Below are 22,237 nucleotides of genomic sequence, written 5' to 3' on the forward strand. Positions count from 1 at the left end.
TGGAAGGACTAATGCTGAAGCTGAAGCTCCAATACTTTGGCCACCTGATTCAAAGAGCGAATCATTGGAAAAGACCCTGATGCTGGGAAAGATTGAGGGCAAGAGGAGAAGGGGGCAGCCAAGAACAAGATGGTTAGATGGCATCATCAATTCAATGGACGTGGGTTTGAGCAAGTTCCTGGAGATGGTGAAGGACAAGGAAACCTGGTGTGGTGCAGTCCATGGGGTTGCAAAGAGACAGACACGACCTAGCGACTGAACAACAACAATAAACATTTTCACTTTCTCATTAGATCAGTTCTAGGACTTAAGCCAGGATCTGTATTTAGAATTAGAGACAAGGGACTATAATGCACTAATGAATTAAACTCAGCTGGGATTTAGAATCAGAGCATTAGAGTTCAAATACCAGCTTTGCCAGTGTTTAATGTGAGACCTATCTTTAAGACCTTATTGTGCTGTAGGATTTTTCATCTGGGGGATGGGGAAAAGATTTCTATCTCACAGGGTTGTTGTGAAGGTGAAATGCTAATATATACGAAAGGGCTTTGTGAATTGTCACACTCTAGAATGGGATACTAATGGCACGGGGTCACAATGCCCTGCACACTGCATGGTATGTAACATCCCTCTACCCATTAAATACCTCTGCCCCCAGTCATTGTGACAACCAAATGTGTTAATACACATTTCCACACACACCTAGGGGATTGGTACCATTGGTTGTGTGCTGAGCAGTAGAGTTGTGGAAATAAAACTGTGTCCATAACCCATCAGCAGGCTCATTAGTTAAAAAGTGAACTAAACAGGGGAATAGGTAATTTGGTGCTAAGTATAATTGTACAAGTATGCGCCAAGTGCAGAGACAGCGAAAAGGATGGTGTCATTAACAGCCAGAGGAAAACAGAGTCTTTCCTATAGGTTTTAAAGATAGATTCAGAGTTTGTCAAATTAACAAGTCTTCCTCAGCAGAGAACACAGCATGTGCAAGAACATGGAGACCTGAAATAACAGGATATACTTGGGAAGCTGTAAACATTTTGATAATATTAGGACTGTCAGTACAGTATAAAAAAATAATTAAGTTCAAATGAATTGGACAAAATGACTAATTCAGGGGAAAGTGAAAGATATTTATACCTTATTTTTTTTCACATTTTGAAGAAAGTTAATATCTTTTTCATTCCTCATCTTTCTATTATTGTCTCATCTTTCTATTACCTTAATTTAAGCCCTCACTGCTTATGCTGTTTTACCCAAAGAGGAATTCACTCATTTAATATATACTTTTATTGCCTTGTGGCTAGCACTTTGTTTAGTATTGTGGGTGAAGGATGAGTGAGAGAGAGAGAAGACCTTTACAACGAAGTTGTAGTGAGTCCCTGCTAAACACTTGGCATTGTCAGAAATATAAGAGTAATAAAGTTATTTTATATTAATCAATATATTACATTTATTTAACAGAGTCTTTGACACATGTTCAATCAATTTATCACATTATATAAATGAAGAAACTAAGGCTTAAAAACACTGAATGATTTATCGTCTCTTATCACATTGGCAGCTAGGACTGAGCATTCTATTCTGGTATTCTTCCTTCTCTATCTTATTGCCTGTATAGTATCACCAAAGAGAGAGGTTTTCAGTCTGGTTAAGAGCCAAAGGGGGACAAGAAGAATGATCTAACAGAAGTTCAGAAAGATGAACCAAAACCGCTTGTAACTATTTGTATGTATGAGACAAAATATTCAGAGAAGATCTAGCAATGAAGTCTACAAAAGCAGTACAACATTTCTGTGTCACCTTAAATACCCTTTTCATGATTTAAATCAGGTGGTAAATATAAAGTAAATTCATCATAAGACTTATTCCCCATCAATACCAGATATAGATATCGAGGTGGAAACCACATACCACCTTATGTATCTGCTACATTACAGCCTCTCATTGAGTGTTAATAAAACATTATTTGCTGATGTGGGTGAAGTTTAGGATACAATCCATTGTTAATGAACAATTCCTCATTTCTAGGCAGGATTATTGTAATGTAATTCTAAATAGCTATTTTTAGATCAAGATTTACTAAAAGTAAATAACTTTCCTCAAGATAATGAGAGCTTAAAAAATTATGTTGAAAGCTAATTAGCCGTGTGGGTGTGTATGTATGTGTGTGTTGTGTGCTCAGTCGTGTCCAATTCTTTGTGACCCTACGGACTGTAGCCCGTGAGGCTCTGTCCGTGGGATTTTCCCAGCAAGAATACTGGAGTGGGTTGCCATAGTGATTGATAAATACTCTTCCCATTTGACATATTGAGGCATTTTGTTTGTGTCAGAAGGCAGCACAGAAATGGTTACAGTTGACAGCTGTTATGCCACTAATAAGATTAAAGAAATTAGTTGTGTCGACTTTAATCTGCTGTTTAACACTGCAAGCCACCTGGGGTCTTCTCCAGAGCCTATGTGTTTAATTGTGACTTTAAAATTATATAACCAGATCCTACTTAAGAACATATCTAAAGACCAGCTAATCATAACTGTCTTGTTATTAGACAAGACAGAGTTTAACACTAGACTTCAAATTAATGTTTTAATTTTATGCTCATCCTAATTTTTAAATGTATTATTGTAATCTTTGCAACAAAACACCTTCTCAGTGGGAGGTTAATTTGAGGAAACGCAGAAAGTCTAATTAGGTTGTACTTAAAATATATGTGATTTCTCATTTAAAATTAGAGTATGTCTCTATGGAATAATTAAACTGCTTATTCTAATTATACCAAATTCACCAGCTAAACAAGAACCTTTGAAATAACTCATCTAGTTGAAGATTTCTTTCTCCAGCTCGGAGGCATCATTATACTTAGGAAAATCCCTGAATTAAAAAATTAATTTTAGTGTTTTAAAAATGTTACATTGTAGAATATGATATGCAGTGTAGCAATCATTTGTAATTGTTACACTGAGTTTTGATGCAAATTGAGGTGTAGAGCACATAATTTACATCTGCATAGCAAAGATTGGTTGGCCAGACAGCACTGTTAGCATCCCTTCTCTACCCCAGTCTTGAGCTGTCTTTTATTTCCAGTTCCTGGATGTTGGCTCCTCAGCTATCCTCAACCACCCTAAAGGAGGGAATCAGAGGTGGAGAAGGCTGTGTGAATTTATGCTAATCATCACAGTGCCAGTGGGGAAAAGTTTTCCTCTTTACCTGCAGCTCACACTGATTCAAATATCCACTGCAAAAATTCCCCGAAATTCTGTCACAAATCCACCTCTCTGTGGTCACAAAAATATTAAAACTGAATCATCTGTTTATTGTTAAATTTTCTGCATCATTCTTCTGTCCCCAGATTTCTTGCCGAAAAAATATTTCTTCTTCTTTTTTTAAAGTTTTATTTACTTTATTTTTTGACTCTGGGTCTCTGATGCTGGTGGGCCTTCTCTTGTTGCAAAGCACAGGCTCTCGGGCGGGCAGGCTTCAGTAGTTGCGGTTCCCAGGCTCTAGAGCACAGGCTTAGTAGTTGTGACCCACGGGCTTAGTTGTTCCACAGCAATTGGCATCTTCCTGGACCAGGAATCAAACCCATGTTTTCTGCATTGGCAGGCCGACCCTTTACCACTGAGCCACCAGGGAAGCCTGGAGAAGACATTCTCTTGTTAACCAAGACTTGCTTATCTAATTGTGCTAGTTTAGTACTTGAATTTTGTTATTCTCCGTGTCAGAGAGGAAAGAGAGCTGTTATGTAGAAGAGTTTGAAGGAAAAATCCCTTTGAGTCCTGAATTATCAGTATGAAATTATGAGATACTTTTAGCCAGGGGAATGGGGCTCCCACCCCTCTTCATTCTAATGATTGTTTAAAAGTAGAAAATGTGGCTAATGAATGTATTGGTATGTCCCACAGTTATCTATTCTTGTATGTTCTGCTTGAAACAAGGAAGCTGTCCCTTCATTTAGACGGCTCCCTGTGCCCAGCCAGCTGTGTGCTGCATGCTATGAGGACTCCAAAAAGGATGAATCGGACAAGGACCTGAACTAGAAGTCACTCAGAGTCGTTGTATGATAGTTTCCGGTGCTTTGACACTGGTCTGTTTTTAGCCTTCAGAACTGGCACATGCAACTTTCACGTGGGCCAGTCCTACAGGGCCAGGCCTACATCACAGGCCCCATTGTGTGAGCAGCCACTTGCTTGGTGGGTGCAGTCAGCATGTTAGAATTCTAGCTGCAGTTGCATCTCCCTAGTTTCAGATAATTCTTTTTGATAGTATCTAAACCAGTTGTTTTAGTTTGGAGCTTCATAATGACAAAACATAATTTGAAAATGGTGAATATAAACTATATACCATTTATTAGATGCTTAATGCAAACAAAATATACTTTGTAAATTATAATATGTTGGGGAGCTCTAATTTTAATATTCATTTCACCCCTCCCTAGGAAACTTGTATTACTCCAGGTCTGTGTGCTCTGGTTCAGTCCAGATAATCTTTCCTTAAACAATATCATTTGCTAACCATCCTCTGTGATTTGTGATATGCTATCCCTTTCCTACACTTACTCACATCAAGCCAATTCTTTCCTTCCATGAGGACTGAAGCAATAATTTACAAAAATTCCCAGTTTCTCTTTGCAGCTGTATTGTTGTGACTGTGTTACTTGGCACAGGATTTTGCTCCACAGGAACATAAAGCCTTCGCTCACCTCCATGTATATGTGATATGCCATCTATTATGAACAAATGCTTAATGCAAACCAAAGGCATTTGGTAAATTATAATTTATAAGGGCTCTGGTTTTAAACTGCCAATGGCAGTTGTTTTTAAATGTCTGCTTTCTTGACACTGGTATCAGATAATGGATTTGTGAACAATGTTTTCTGAAAAGCCTTAGTCACTACGAACCGCATAAGGATATAAACTTACGTACTTCCTAAGTTATATTATCAAGTCCTCTTCGGCTGCAACTCTCTAGGGCTTTTCTGTTTAACTATTTCATAACATCTTGGATACTAATCTTAATGTCTGAGGTATACTACAATTGTATTCAAATAGTGTTCTTGGATTTTAAAAAAAAAAAACCCACCTTCGTGACGCCTTTTCTGTCCTCTGTTTTTCAGAGAAAACATTCTCAGTGAGAAGACCTACTGATACAAGATTCACTCATGTATTCATGATTATCTGGGGCAGAAAGCCCTTATCTCTACCCCCAACCACAGTGTACTTTTGATGGAATGGACAGTAAGATTTTACTGTCTTCTCAGAAGATACTTTTAAAATCTGGGGCTTTCTGTTTGATGTTAAAAAGTGCTTCCAGTCATGTGGGTTTTAAATTACAAGGAAAGCTGCTTGGGCAGACCACCCAAGCTGGGTTCAAAGAAGTGATCGTTCTAAGACAGGTGCTCTTCAAATAGAGGTTGTCTTTCAAACAAGTTCTACTGAGTGGACAAGTTTTTCCTGACCCCTGGGATTTTTTTATACTCCCCCCACCCATTTTTTCTCATCAGAAACCAGTTTCTTTGTGGAAGTTTCTTGGGAAAGTTTTGTAAGCATAAGACTATATAGATGTAACATTCCACACTTTGGTATTAAATGCAGTTTCTTTAATGTAAAGCACAGAGGGCATTAGGACAATAATCCCACACCCTGTACTGTTTGCTTTTTCATGTGTAGATTTACTTATGCCCTGATATTCCACAAAAGAGTTGAGATAAGTTGTAGGGTTTTCATTGACTAAAAAAAAAAGAGAGATTAGAAATCAAGACCATAAAAATTATAGATCAAAATCAAAGGGAAAAGAGGGTACAATTATAGAACTATAAATTCCACATGTCATTCTAAATATAGTACCCTCATTTTTGAAACTTTGAGAGATCTGCAGTTGTATATATTGGTCCCACTGTACAGCTGCAATACATAAAGCAGTGTGTTATTGCCTTTATATATTACAGAACTTACATAAATTATCAACTAGACTAGAAAACCGGGAAACACAGCCTGTGTATATAGTTACAGTAAAGGTGGCGTTTCAAACCAGTAGAGAAAAGATGAATTATTCAAGAATTTCTTGGGTAGGGAAGGGAATTTAGGCTTCTGCTTCATGCCACACATCAAAATAAATTTTAAATGATTTGATAGTAAATTATAAAACCATAACATTACCACACACAGTGATGATTAAATACATACAAATGGCTGGATACAAACATGTAGTTACCTCATCTCATGGTAAAGGGTAACTTTCTAAAGGAAAAAGGGGCAGGAAGAGAAAATAAACCACAAAGAGTCGTCTAACTACATGAAATTGTTTAGCTTCAGTATATAAAAGATGCCTTAAAAATAGTGAGCAAAATTATTGGCAGTAGATAAACTGAAAAAAATATTAACAATATGTATTAACCCTTTGCTATATATATATATAATGAGAGAATCCTTATAAATCATTAAGAAAAAGAGAAAAACCTTCAATAAAAATTTTTAAATAGAGGATAAGAATAATTAACAAAAAGAAAAGTGTAAATGGCTACTTACCTCATACCTTACCCCACAATCAATTTCATATCTTATATTTAAATGTAAAATATATGAAAATACCAGAAGTAAATTTTTAAAAATATTTTTGTAATGCTGAAGTAGGAAGGCTCTTCTGACACAACATCCAGATATACTGAAGGGAAAGTTTGACAGATTTTATCAAATAAAAATGAAACTATTCTTTGTGACAAAAAGCAAAAAATTTAGATAAGCAACAGACAGGAAAATTTATTTGCTGTATATGATGATAAAAAAGGTTCATATCAGAACGTCCCTGGTGGCCCAGTGGTTAAGAATCTGCCTTGCAATGCAGGCGACATGGGTTCAGTCTCTCGTCGGGAACGAGCACCTCTCATGCCATGCCAGCACAAAGGCCAGAGTGTAGCCTTTACTGACCCCACATACTTCAGAGTCCACACACCACAACCTGAGAGTCTGTGCACCACCACAAAGACCCCACACACTGTAACTAAGACCTTTTGCAGCCAATAAACAAATAAAAAGTTACTACCTTTGTTATTGGTAAAGGGCCTTAAAATCAATAAGAAAAAGACAACCCCCCCCCATAAAAAATGGGTAAAAGGTTCACAGTGATAATTAAAGAAAATATAAATACACATTGCCAATAAGCACATGAAGTGAAAAGTCCTTAATCCCACTAGCAATTAAAGAAATGCAACCTTTAACATTTTTAGCTGTCAGATCAGTAACAGATTTTAAAAATGAAAGTATCTGATGTTAGTGAAAACATGGATGAACTTTTTCTGGGAGTATAAACTGATTTAAAATACATTTTTTCTGGAGGGCAATTTGAATTTTGCAATGTCTATCAAAAATCTTAAAGTAAATCTTCATATCCTTTGAACCAAATTATCTTTACCGAACATTTACTCTCAGGAAGCAGAAGGGTTTGTTGGGTACAGCCGTGGTGAACGCTGGTTGTGCAGTTGAGCACCCCCTGCATTTATCCAGTTCCCAGGCACACAGCGTGGCCCTCCCTCTATATGTGTGAGCGAACCAGGTGTCTGCTCCCCAGTACTCTGTGTCTAGGATATAAACTTGTGACCTAGGCTTCACAACACAGCATACCCACTCCAGACTTTTACTCTGAGGCTAATAAAGTAAGAAGCAAAGACATCCCACACTCTCTTCCTTTGACAATTGCAGGCAGCTGCATCTGTTGTCCAAGGTCATAGTGTGAGTTCAAGCTGTGACATATGGTGCCCAGAGTTTTTTTGTTTTGTTTTGTTTTGTTTTAGCAGACCAGGTTCATGGTATGTGATTTGGATATTGGCCCATGCAGTATAACTTTGATAAAGGTGTTTTCTAAATCCTATGATATACCCAAAGCTTGTCAGTTAATTTCCTTCCTGTTAAATCAACCAGAGCTTTCTTCCCCTGGCTTATAACTAAGAACTCTATTAAAACAGTGTTGTTTCATTATGTTGAAAATTAGATACAATAGTAAGGAATTGATTGATGTAAAATTTTACATACATTGGATGATCCTGTTCCTTCTTTTAAAAGCTACAGTATTTCTTAGTTTAAGTAGTTTAATCAGAAAAGGAACGTAAAATAAGAAATTGGATGCTTACAAATTTGTTGGAAAGGTTGCAGACCTCTTTGTTGACTCCAGAACAATACCAAACATGTCCACTGGGGGCACTGCTCCCTCTGAGGCCAGAAAAGGAAGGAAGAAGCTAATGCCACACACAACTTTCTGTCACACTCAGGAAACCACAATGGGTACTGGAAGCTGCAGATCAGAGATTAGGAAATCAAATCAAATAGTACAAGTTATCCCACTGGTTCTTGACACACAGAATCTGGAAAAGGGAACCTGAGTCTACTGCAGGGAAGCCTCACCTTTCCAAACCTTGCTTGTTGACAGCAACAGCCAACCTCAGGGAAAGATGGCCTTGGCTCCAAATCTTGTATGATACCATTTGTGTAGGGGGGAAACTCTTGCCTATGCACAGACTACTGGAAGGACATGTGCACTAGTAACCGTGGTGATTTCTAAGGTAGGGAATTGAGGGGCTGAAGGACATAAGTGAGGGGGAGGTACTTTTCACCATACTTCTTGGTATGTGTTGTACTAAGGTCATCACTCCTAGTCAGAAAGTTACCAAGTTAAATTTTATTAGTATTAAAGCTCAGGAGTTTTTACTGTACTCCAAGGGAACACACCTGCAGGTCTTTGAGTAGTATTTCAAGGCTCTTTGAGAGGAAAACAGAGTGGGACTCTTGGGTCAGAGCAACTCTGATTTTATCTGTTCTTTGGTTTAAGCTTCTGAAAAAGATTTCATTAGCTTTTAAGCTTCTGAGCAAGAAAGTAAGAAAGCTGTTTTTTTTTTTTAATTGAAGACCAGTGTTACGGAAGAATATTAAATGTCATGAAGAAATATTCATTTTACACATATTAACTAAGTGAATATTTCTAAGGTGAGAAGACTGGAAGTACAAGTACCAAGTATCATAGTTTTTTACTGTTTATTTGTGCTCTCTTTCTTACAGTTATTATAATTATCTTTAAAATTATTTTTATAATCACAAATACATGTTATTTTTTTAACTGAAAAGAAAAGCACTCTTGCCAATTTAAATACGTTAGCTAATAAATAGTGCTGAATTGCATTTGTGGTAGATTTGTTACATAGAACCTCCAACTGAAGTGTCATAAATGTGTTACACCTAAGACACATAAGACCCCTGGACAGCCCTCAGGGGTTAAGTCAGGCTGGAGCTGAGCCTTCTCCTGCTCCCTTCAACTTAGAGTCCTTTCATTGTTCATGCCAGTATACCATGTAAAAATTTACGAAGCATGGTGCTTTATTATTCTAGAAATTACAGCTTTCATAGCATGCTTTAATTTGATTTGATTTTTGAATGTTTTAATTGTGACTTATTCATAACAAGAATAATAAGATTAATAACTCTAATGAAGCCTATCATTATGAATTATTTAACCATGTGCCAGGCACCATCCTAAGTACTTTGCATCTATTATTTCATTTAATTCTTATGATGACCATGTGAAGCTTAGGTATTATTATCTCAGTTTTACAGATAAGAAATTGGATGCTAAGATATAAATGAGTAACTTGCTAAAACCTCAAATGACAGAACTTGGTTTCTAACCTAGTATCTTATTCCAGTATCTCTCCTCTTAACCAACATACTCTAATGCTCAAGTTTCAGGAACCTATCAATTATGTTGAAGCAAGTACCACTACATCAGCCAAACAGATGATTACAACAGGAGCTGTCTTTACCATCTTTCTCCCACTAGAGCATCAGCTCCATGAGAACAGAGAGCTTGTCTGTCTTGTCTACCTAGCACAATGCCTGGAAAATCATAGGGAATTACATATTTGTTGAACAAATGAATACTTACATGTTGATTCTTAGACCCATGCTTCTCAACTCTGCCTGTACATCAGAATTGCTCATAGAGCTTTTGAAACATGCAGAATGTCTAGAGCCCTCCCACTCCCACTAGCATCTCCAGGGGAAGAATTCAGGCAAGTCTGTATCTTTAAAGATATACAGGTGATGCTAGTGCTCTGTCAAACTCTAGAGCCCCTATTCCAGAGCAGTGGTCTGGAATTTTGTTTATAAAAAAGTGAAATTCATTAAAACACAAATTGCTGGACTCCACCCCCAAAGTGTCTAATGTTTAGTAGATCTGGGGTGAAGTCTGAGAACTTGTATTTCTGAAAGTTCCCAGGTGATATTGATGCTACTGGTTCATGGTTCACACTCTAAGAATGATTGTTTTAGAGGATTGGTTGTAAGGGACTAAATCAAAACATTTGTACATAGGACTTAAGCAGGGGATTTAGCGAGGCCAGAATCAACATTGATCACTCAGGCAGTGCAGGTTTATTACAGTTTTCAAAGCACTCACAAGAATGCCCATTGAGTTTGTTGCTCCAAAACTTTCTTTGAAAAATGGGATATACTTTTTTAATCCCAAAGGGAAAAAAAACACCACATTTCTCTGATGGGTTTGACCCGAGACTGTTTTACTCTTTAGGTCCTCTCCTGCTGAGTCACTCTGGGCCCGTCTGTGCAACCCCTGAGCAGGTGTGGTGCTCACTCCCCAGACCTCTGCAGTTCTTGTCTCACAAGGGAAAACCTGTCGTTTCTCTTCATGTGTGCTCCTTTCCTCCATCATCTGCCCTTGTCACCCAGGAGACCTGGCAACAGGAGCTTTGGCACACTCTTTTTTCTGGATACTATTCAAAAATTCTAGATCCCAAAATTCCTGGGTAACATCTAATCTTAGATTATTAAGACATTGTCAGTAGACTGGTAAGTACATTTCCATTGCCTGCTGCTGCATTAATAAGAGGCAAGAATTAGTTTCTAATGAGCACTAGGCTGTGGATAAAAATTAAAAGCTTTTATATCTAGCTGATGGACCTTGCACCTAGTAATATTTGGCTTGGTTTTTTAAGAGTGATTTCTATCCCATGCCTGCTGCTTTTGTACCATTCATTTTGTGTATTTCACATTGTTTAGAGAAGAACTGCACAAGTTTTATAAATGGTGTTTTTCTCCTTCTGTTAGGTCTCTTTGCAATGCAATCAATGTTTACAACCTCACCTGCAATAACTGTTCAGAAAACTGCACTGATGTTCTGTTTAGTAACAAGATTACCTTCTTAATGGACCTCCTCATACACCAGTTGACGGTATGTAATATTATTGCTTTGAATTAGAAGCAGTTAAGATTTGAAAAATATCCCCTATGGAGAAAACTAAAAGAAGCCATATTATTTATTATCCAGATTGAAAAAAAAGTGAAAATGATTGGGAGAGTAAAATAGGAATTGGCAGAAAAACCTCTTCATTTGAAAATTTTATAACGCATTCTTCTAAGTCCCAGTATTTGATGGATAATGTACTTGTAGCACTTGCTGAGATCACAGATTTCCGTGGTTAGACTGGGACTTTGGAATGAGTTAGGCTCAAAGCCGTATCTCTGAGGTCATAGGAATTAGTGCTGTACAAGGGAAGAAAGTCTCATAACCTCTCTTGCCAGCTCAGTTTAAAGAGTCACTTTATGTTTAATTTGGTAAGAAACATAAAGAAAGGGAAGTAATGCCTTAGTGATGAGGCAGGATGAATGATGGGAGAAGATATTAAAGAAATGCGATTTTTTTTAAAAAGGTCAATTTAAAAAAAAAATAAAAAGGTCAATTTAAGATAGACTTTTTGAGAGCCCTTGATGTATTTTTTGAAGCAAGAAACTCCTCTGTCACAAAGGGGCAAACCTGTTATACTTTTGAAATAGGAACAAGCAGCCAATTGTAGCCTTAAATTTTACTTCAGTTCACAGATGTTGAAAGAGGTAAGCTCAGTATAATATCCAAAGGTTTAGGTCTGTCAACTGCAGCCTCCAGAACACAGCCCTGGGGCCAGAAGTTTCCTGGTGAAGTTTCTGAGCCCCTGAGGTATTGGCACAAAATCACTCTCAAGCTGCAAGTTTATAACACAGGAGATTTATTTTTCAGAACCGATTTATTTTACTCAGCATGTAGTTCTAATAGCTTTTCTCTAAACTGTGAGCCTTTTGCTCTCTTTCCTTCTCCATCTGGTTAATTTCTACATCCTGAGCCCTCTACTAAGACATAATGGCACTTTCTTCATGAAACCTTCCCCAACCTGACCCTCTCCCCAAGTCCAGGTTAGGTGTTCTTCTTATATGCTCCTGTCCCTGAGGTCATTCATAGGATTAATCACATTGAACTGTAATTAACTGCTTACTTGTCCATTTCCCCAATTAGCCATAAAATCAATGTGGACAGGAGGTGATTCATCACTTTCTCCAAAATCCTAAAACAGGGCCTGACACAGTAGCTTCAGCACATTGTTGATGAACATATAAGTAAACAAATGGATTCCCATATGTTTAAAGCTGAAAATCAGAAAGGAAATGATGAGGCTCTCACATGCTCTTCTCATGACAAAGAGAAGGGACAGCAGTGAAAAAGGACAAAAACACAGACCTAGAATAATACAGTGCAATAAAGGTTGTTTATAAATGACACTTGAGTCATCACTTGAGGGCTAAGTTAATATATGGTTTATCTATAAAATAAGGCATTGAAATACAGGTAATGAATTTTAGCAAAAATTTCTATCAGAAATATTTGAAAGCCAGGGACAAGGAGAAAGACTTAGCATTTGCTGTATGACCTTATGTCCCAGGCATTTTAATATATATTGCCTCATTTCATTTTTAAAACAGAAAGTCAGTGTTAGTATACTGCTTTACAGGCAAAGAAACTTGAGTCTGAGAAAGGTTGACTTGCCCTAGGCTACATGGATAGTCATGGAGTCAAGAGCCCAGGCTAGATCTGTCAAACCCCAGTTGAGGGACATTCTACACAAAAATTGACTCATACTTTTCAAAAGTGTCAGTCATGAAAGACAGAAAAGTTGAAGAACTGTCACAGATTGGAGGAGTCTAAGGAGATCTGACAACGAAATGTAACGTGGGATCCTAGACCAGAAAAAGGATGTTCGTGAGAAAACTTGAAACTTCAAATAAGGTCTGTAGAATAGTTAATTTTATTGGCTCAATGTTGATTTCTTGCTTTCAGTAATTATACTGTGGTTTTTCACAATGTTAGCAATAGAAATATGGGTGAAGGGAACTCTACTATTTTTGCAACATATCCTGCTTTTAAGTCTTCTTGCTTATTCCTTCACATTTCAAAGCCATTCTCTTTTGTTACTTTACCCTGTTCAAAGTATATAATTTCTATGCTTCCATTACCAATTTTAAATTATTTCAAAATAAGAACTGGAAAAAAACAAACAAACGCCATGCTCCCCAACTATTCCATGCCAGATTATCTGGAAGAATATACTGTGTGAAACCTATTCTATATTGGTAATGGAAGAAGATACATAAATGTACTTTGAACAGAAAAAGTAACAAAGGGAATGGTGTTTGAAATGTGAAGGGATGAGCAAGAAGACTTATAGACAAGATCTTCCATCCTAGGTCTTCATTCTTTTCTGATCAAAACCTGTTTGTATCATATAAGGTAGTTTGTTTATTCTCTCACTTAATAATTATAAGTGCCTACTATTTCCAGTTGCAGAGAAGTGTGGGGTATGATCCTAACCATCCAGGAAATTCCTGCTCTGGAGTAGGAACAGATATGCAGGTTGCACATAAAAATGGTGTGATGTCAGCCTGTATAGAATATGGTGAAGCCCAGAGAAAGGAGGTCGGTAGCCTCTGCCTGGGCCATCACAAAGCTAAACCGTAACTCCTCATAATAGCTTTCATTTATTAAGTGCCTGCCATGTGCCAGGAGCTTGTAAGCAGCTTGATCCTTTCCCTCCACTTTGAAAGCCCCAGTTTCCTTTGAATCATATTCCCTTACTTGTGACCTCAAGATTTCTTAACACTCGGAAAGCTTTTAATCTCCCAACCAATGAATTTCACCACATTCTATGTTTATTTTGTTCAGTTTAGAATTTGAATCCTGGGACATTAGTTTGTCAAACACATTTTATCCCTCCTTCCCTTAAACGTGGCACTTCCTGGTCTTACTGTTCTTTTTGGCCTTTTATTCTCTGTCAATTCTAATGCTGCTGTGATGGAGTTTGTGATCATTGAAAGAGGTATGTCTTCTAAGTTGGAGAGGTAGAGGTGGTGGTGGTTATTTTTACATTTCTGGAAATCACTTGTGCATGTACATTTTTTATTGCTAACTTGTTTTGACGTACATGTAACTGAAATGTGGATCACTAGCTTGTAAGTACCCTTTCAGCAAAGGGTAGGAGGCTGTCATCACACATTTTCCAGAAGGATTATAAAGAAGCATAAAAGAAGTTAATTAATTCAGATCTGGTAGAATTTATATGACAACTGATTATAGGGCAGTTCAGCCTTTCTTCAGCAAACTGAGATGGTTTAGAAGGCTTTTCTCCCCTAATATAGCTGTTTGGAGTTTGTTTTAGCACTCTTATATTGCATCTCAATTAAGTGCAAAGCATTGTACAGATGCCAGGATTACAGAGGTGAATTGGACACGGTTCCTTCATTCTAGAAGCCCACAGTTAAGGAATAAGCAACTTGCATACATTAATATTAAAGAGCCTTTCTGCCCATGAACACCACCGAGAAAGCATCGTTGAAGACTTCCCCGCCTCCACTGCCATCATGTCTAAGTCAGAGTCTCCCAAAGAGCCCGAACAGCTGCGGAAGCTCTTCATCGGAGGATTGAGCTTTGAAACAACTGATGAGAGTCTGAGGAGCCATTTTGAGCAATGGGGAACTCTCACAGACTGTGTGGTAATGAGGGATCCAAACACCAAGCGCTCCAGAGGCTTCGGGTTTGTCACATACGCCACGATGGAGGAGGTGGATGCGGCCATGAATGCAAGGCCACACAAGGTGGACGGAAGAGTTGTGGAACCAAAGAGGGCCGTGTCAAGAGAAGATTCTCAAAGACCTGGTGCCCACTTAACTGTGAAAAAGATTTTTGTTGGTGGCATTAAAGAAGACACTGAAGAACATCACCTGAGAGATTATTTTGAACAGTATGGAAAAATTGAAGTAATTGAAATCATGACTGACCGAGGCAGTGGCAAAAAGAGAGGGTTTGCTTTTGTAACCTTTGATGACCATGACTCTGTAGACAAGATTGTCATTCAGAAATACCACACTGTGAATGGCCACAACTGTGAAGTGAGAAAAGCCCTGTCTAAGCAAGAGATGGCTAGTGCTTCATCCAGCCAGAGAGGTCGAAGTGGTTCTGGAAACTTTGGTGGCGGTCGTGGAGGTGGTTTTGGTGGGAATGACAACTTTGGTCGTGGAGGAAACTTCAGTGGTCGAGGTGGCTTTGGTGGCAGCCGTGGTGGTGGCGGATATGGTGGCAGTGGGGATGGATATAATGGATTTGGTAATGACGGAAGCAATTTTGGAGGTGGCGGAAGCTACAATAATTTTGGCAATTACAACAATCAATCTTCAAATTTTGGACCCATGAAAGGAGGAAACTTCGGAGGCAGAAGTTCTGGCCCCTATGGTGGTGGAGGCCAATACTTTGCCAAACAACGAAACCAAGGTGGCTATGGTGGTTCCAGCAGCAGCAGTAGCTATGGCAGTGGCAGAAGGTTTTAATCACTGCCAGGAAACAAAGCTTAGCAGGAGAGGAGAGCCAGAGAAGTGACAGGGAAGCTACAGGTTACAACAGATTTGTGAACTCAGCCAAGCACAGTGGTGGCAGGGCCTAGCTGCTACAAAGAAGACATGTTTTAGACAATACTCATGTGTATGGGCAAAAAACTCGAGGACTGTACTTGTGACTAATTGTATAACAGGTTATTTTAGTTTCTGTTCTGTGGAAAGTGTAAAGCATTCCAACAAAGGGTTTTAATGTAGATTTTTTTTTTTTTGCACCCATGCTGTTGATTGCTAAATGTAATAGTCTGATCATGACGCTGAATAAATGTCTTTTTTTTTTTTTTAAATATTAAAGAAAAGCTATGAGAAGTTCTGTAACATAATCAGGGCTACAAAGTAGTGCACACAGCCTAGAAAAGTACCAGGCACATAAGGAGATGCCTGCTAAATATTTGATTAATGAATGAATGAGTTCTAATTTGGAGCATTGGAGAGGCTTTTGGGAAGAATTTGGAGTGTGCCTTGAAGGGTAGAAATTCTACAATTCTGGATTATGATTTTTACAAAAGCTAAATTAGCATGGGTGGCACTGAAAAAGTATGTGCTTTTTCTTGTGGTGTAGATTCAAAGTAGGATTTTTAGGATAAGGTCTTGAGGAATTTATTTGGAGCCCTATAAAAACAGTACATTTAGATAGGCATTATCTTTAAAAATTATGAAAACTTTAAACTATATTAAAGCAGATTTCAATAACTGAGTGTTAAGACTCTTCTCTGTGCCTGAATCATTACACTGCATATGAAAGTAGGCCTCTACCTTCAAAATGTCTTCTTGAGGAGACTAGACATGAACATGAGAAAGCAATAAAAAGACCATTGAAAAAGAGCAAACTGGCAAAATAGTCTCAGTTCTCATTCCCAAAGAAACACTTAGCAACTATATACAAACCAAAATACTGTTATGAATGCAATGACATAAATCAAAGCAAGATCCTCTATGACCCACCTCCTAGAGTAAAGGAAATAAAAACAAAATAAACAGCTGGGACCTGATTAAACTTAAAAGCTTTTGCACAGCAAAGGAAACCAAAAGCAACGTGAAAAGACAATCCCTCAGAATGGGAGAAAATAATAGCAAATAAAACAGCTGACAAAGGATTAATTTCCAAAATATACAAGTAGCTCATGCAACTCAATACCAGAAGAGCGAACAACCCAATCAAAAAGTGGAAAAAAGACCTAAACAGACATTTCTCCAAAGAAGACATACAGATGGCTAAAAAACACATGAAAAGTTGCTCAACATTGCTCATTATTAGAGAAATGCAAATCAAAACTACAGTGAGATATCTCACACCAGTCAGAATGACCATCATCAAAAAGTCTACAAACAGTATATGCTGGAGAGTGTGTGGAGAAAAGGGAACACTCTTGCACTGTTGCTGGGAATGTAAATTGATACAGCCACTGTGGAAGACAGTATAGAGATTCCTTAAGAAACTAGGAATAAAACCACCATATGATCCAGCAATCCCACTCCTAGGCATATACCCTGAGGAAACCAAAATTGAAAGAGACACATATCCCATTGTTCATTGTAGCACTATTTACAATAGCTAGAACATGGAAGCAACCTAGATGTCCATCAACAAATGAATGGATAAAGAAGTGTGGTACGTATACACAATGGAATATTACTCAGCCATAAAAAGGAATGCATTTGAGTCAGTTCTAATGAGGTAGATAAACCTAGGACCTATTATACAGAGTGAAGTAAGTCAGAAAGAGAAAGATAAATACCACATTCTAATGTATATATATATATATATATATATATATATATATATATGGAATCTAGAAAAATGGTACTGACAGGGCAGCAATGGAGAAACAGACATAGAGAACAGACTTGTGGACATGGGGAGAGGGGAGGAGAGGGTGAGATGTATGGAAAGAGTAGTGTGGAAACTTATATTAGCATATGTAAAATAGATAGCCTAGGGGAATTTGCTGTATGGCTCAGGAAACTCAAACAGGGGCTCTGTATCAACCTAGAGGGGTGGGATGGGGCGGGAGATGGGAGGGAGGTTCAGAAGGGAGGGGATATATGTATACCTCTATGGCTGATTCATGTTGAGGTTTGACAGAAAACAACAAAATTATGTAAAGCAATTATCCTTAAATAAAAAATAATTTTTAAAAAATACCGTTATGAGAATTCCATAAAACAGTTTAGATATTACAATACCCAAGGTGATCTCAAGGCCAGGAGCAACCACAGTGATGTGAGTAAGAAAAACTATTTTGGTTTACTCACAATCTTTCCTCTCTTGAGTTGGCACAGCTTGGCGTTGGAAGATGATAGAGGAGCTCATGGTTCTCTGCTTTAAAGGGAGAGGAGTTGAGTGTGAATCCAGCATTCTGGCTTTTTGGAGGGCTGCCCAAGGGACTTGTATCTGCCTCACATGACTCATGGCACTGCCAAGAAGCTGGCATACTTTGGATGCCTGGCAGCCCTTGAGAACAGCAGAAAGCAGGGCAGCTTACTGCTGAGAATCAGAGAACCTGCAGTGCTACATACAGACACCAGAGGGAGCAAGAGATTACAATCGCCTGAGTAAGAAACCAGCCAGGCTTTCTAATTGAAAAATTGCACATGTAGGCCCAGAGAAGTCCTGTCCCCTATAAAAATGCTTCATAGAACCTCTGACTCCCTAGTCAAGGGAATTTGTGTCTTCCCCTTTACAAAGCCAATATGTACAGTCTAAAAGCGATACGTCTTTTTTCAAACGTGCAGATTCCAACAAAAAGTTACAAGACACACAAAGAAAAAGGGAAGCATGGCCCCTACAAACAACAAGATAAATCTTCAAGAACCAACCCTAAAGAAGCAGGTGTATGAATCATGTGACAAATGTTCAAAATAATTATTCTAGAGATGTTCTGTGAACCCAGAAAAATGATATATGAACAAAATGAAAATTAAAAAGAGATAGAAAATATAAAAAGAACCAAACAGAAGTTTTGGAGCTAAAGAATAAGTTGAAAAAACTAGAGGAACTCAAGATCAGCCTTGATCAGACAGAAGAAAGAATCATTGAACTAAAAGATAGGTAATTTGAAATTATCCAATCAGGAATAAAAATTAAAAAGAATGAAAAAAAGCCTAAGGGACTTATGCTATACTGTAAAGTAGACCAATATGTATATTATGGTGGTCACAAAAGGAGAGAGAGAGAGAGACAAAGAGAAAATGGGGCAGAAAACTTATTTAAATAAATAATGACCTAAAATTTCCCAATCTAGTGAAGGAAAGGGAATCCAATTTCAACAAGTACAACAGGTCCTACCTTTGGTGAACCCAAAGAAACCTCACATAGACACATTATAATCAATTATTAGAAGTCAAAGATAGAACTTTGAATGCAGCAACAGGAAATCAACTTGTCACATGCCCAAGGGCTCTCATAAAACAATCAGTGTATTTCACACCAGAAAACCTACATGCCAGAAGGGAGTGGGATGTTATCATCAAAATGATAAAAGAAAAAAATGCCAACCAAGAACACTACATCCAGCAAAACTATCCTTCAAAAAATGAAAGAGAAGTTAAAACTTTCCCAGATAAACAGAAGCCAAGGAAATTCATCACCACTACTAGACCTACTTTACAAGAAATTCTAGAAGGAGTCCTTAAAGTAGGAGGAAAAAAAAAGACACTAAATAGCAACATGGAAGCATATGACAGTATAAAGCTTACTGATAAATGTGAATATACAGACAAATACTGGATGCTGTAATACTGTAATGGGGGGTTAAGTCAGTGTTAATCCTGACATAGAAATTAAAAGACCAAACTTAAAATAGCCATAGCTATAAAAGTATGTTAATGGATACATGATTTAAAATATGTACTTTGAGACATGAATAACATAAATATTGAGGGGAGAGAGGTAAAAGTATAGCATATTAGTATGTGATTGATATTAAGTTATCAGGTTGAAATAGATTATTATAAATTGCAACCACAAGGAAAAATACCTATAGAAGATACTCAGAAGAAAATGAGAAAGGAATCAAAGCATGTTACTACAAAGGAAGATGGCAGAAGAAGAATGAGGGACAAAATAACTGTATGACATAAAATAATTAACAAAATGACAATAGGTATTCCTTCTCTATCAGTAATTACTTTAAGTGTAAGTGGTTTACTCTCCATTAAAAAGACACACACTGGCTGAATGGATAAAAACACAAGATCTGACTATCTTTTGTCAACAACAGACTTACTTTAAATTTAAGGACACACATAAGCTGAAAGTGAAAGACTTGAAAACGATAATTCACGCAAATGGTAACAAGAGAACACAGGTAGCCATCCCCGAATCAGACAAAATAGACTTAAAAGTCAGAAACTCTCAGAAGAGATAAAGAAGGACATTATATAGTAATAAAAGGCCCATTTTTAAGGAAGGTATGACAATTGTAAATACACATGCACCCATCAGAGCACTCAAATATAAGAAGCAAGTATTGAGGAGCCGAAGGAAGAAGATGACAATAGCTCAGTTAAAGTAGATTTCAGTACCCCACTTTCAATGATGTAAACATCTAGAAAGCAAATCATTAAATTTAAACGGAGGATTTGAACAGTGTTATAGGCTGCACGGACCTAATACACATATATAAAATATTCCACCAACCAGCAGAATACACATTTTCTCAAGCACACATGGAACATTCTCCAGGATGGATCACACATTAGGTCACAAAACAAGTAAACAAATTTAAGATGACAGGTGTATTTTCTGACCACAATGGAATGAAAATAGGAATTAATAGCAGAAGGAAAACTGGAAAAATCACAAATATGTGAAAATTAAACAACCTGATGAAAAAACAGTGGATGAAAGAAGAAATTAAAAGAGAAACTAAATAGTATCTTTAAGACAAATTAAAATATGGCAGACAAAAACTTATGGATTGCTGGAAAAGCAGTGCTGAGAGGGAAGTTCATAGCAATAAATACCTGAATTAAAAAGGAGGAAAGCTCTCAAAATCAATTTAACTTTATACCTTAAGAAACTAGAGAAAGAAAAACTAAGCCCAGAGTTAGCAGAAAAAGGAAATAATTAAAGATTAGAACAAACTCGTAAAAACAGACACATAGACCAATAGAACAGAATAGAGAGCTTGGAAGTAAACCCACAAATATACAGCCAACTAAGATTTGACAAGACGTTAAAAATATGCAAAGGAAAACGTGGTCTCTTTAGTAAATACTGTTGGGTAGTCTTTAGTAATCGCTGTTGGGAACTGGTGGCTATCCACATGCAAAATAGTGAAGTTGGACTCTTATCTTACACCATACACAAAAATTAACTGCAAATGGACTTAAAACTTAAATGTAAAACCTGAACCCATAAAACTCCTAGAAGAAACATAAGGGTAGAGCTCCTTGACATTGCTCCTGGCAGTGATTTTTTTTTTTTTTTTTTGGATGTGATATGAGAAAGCACAACAAAAGCAAAAATAAACAAGTGACACTGCATTAAACTAAAAGGCTTCTGTACAGCAAAGGAAACAGTCAACAAAATGAAAGGGCAAACTGCAGAAGGGGAGAAAATATTTGAAAAGTATATATCTGATGAAGGGTTAACATCCTAAATACATAAATATAAAAATCAGAAACACAGAAAGTAGCAGGTATTGGCAAGAGTTTGGAGAAATGGAAACTCGTGTTTCCTGATGGAAATGTGAATTGGTGCACCTACTTTGGAAAACAAAAATGACAGTTCCCCAAAAACTTAAAAATAGAACTACCATATGGGATTACTTCTTGGTATTTACCCAAAAAGAATTGAAATCAGAAACTCTGAGATCCTTGCACTCTCATGTTCACTGTACCATTATTCATAATAACTAAGAGAGGGAGATAACTGAAATGTCCATTGAAAGTGAAAAGTGAAAGTGAAGTCGCTCTGTCGTGTCCGACTCTTTGTGACCCCATGGACTGTAGCCTATCAGGCTCCTCTGTCCATGGAATTTTCCAGGCAGGAGTACTTGAGTGGGTTGTCATTTCCTTATGCAGGGGATCTTCCCGACCCAGGGATTGAACCTGGGTCTCCCGTATTGCAGGCAAACGCTTTACCATCTGAGCCACCAGGGAAGCCCATTGGCAGTTGAATAAAGAAAAATGTATGTGCATGCACTGGAATACTATTCAGCCATAAAAAAGAAATCTTCCATATGTGACAACATGGATAAACCTTGTAAAATAAGCCAGTCACAGAAGGGCAGATACTGTATGATTTCACTTACACGAGATATCTGAAGTAGGCAGACTCACTAAACTGAAAGTTGGGCACTAGGATGAGGGCAGATGGAAAGGTGCTCTTCAGTGAGTGTTGACTTCAGTTATGCAGATGGAAAAGATCTAGAGATCTGATTTACAGCCATGTGCGTATAGATAGACTATGAAATATACTTAAAATTATTAGATGATAAATCTATGTTACATGTTTATCACCACCAAAAAAAGACAAGTACGAGTA

General features: G+C 37.5%; 2 protein-coding genes across 9 annotated transcripts in view; both read left to right on the forward strand.

Moving 5' to 3' along the window:
- SCAPER (S-phase cyclin A associated protein in the ER) overlaps positions 1-22,237 on the forward strand; it is a 400,938-nt gene that overhangs the window by 268,224 nt on the left and 110,477 nt on the right. For all 8 annotated transcript variants that reach the window (XM_020886983.2, XM_020886986.2, XM_020886987.2 and 5 more), the window contains one exon: positions 11,104-11,227. In XM_020886983.2, the coding sequence (XP_020742642.2) occupies positions 11,104-11,227 (124 nt within the window). The remainder of the gene's footprint in view (positions 1-11,103; positions 11,228-22,237) is intronic.
- LOC110133206 (heterogeneous nuclear ribonucleoprotein A1-like) lies at positions 14,704-15,931 on the forward strand. The gene has a single exon (XM_020886992.2). It carries the CDS (start codon positions 14,719-14,721, stop codon positions 15,679-15,681), a length of 963 nt encoding a protein of 320 aa, XP_020742651.2. The 5' UTR covers positions 14,704-14,718; the 3' UTR covers positions 15,682-15,931.

The sequence above is a fragment of the Odocoileus virginianus genome, chromosome 16 (assembly GCF_023699985.2).
Source record: "Odocoileus virginianus isolate 20LAN1187 ecotype Illinois chromosome 16, Ovbor_1.2, whole genome shotgun sequence".
Taxonomy (NCBI): Eukaryota; Metazoa; Chordata; class Mammalia; order Artiodactyla; family Cervidae; genus Odocoileus; species Odocoileus virginianus.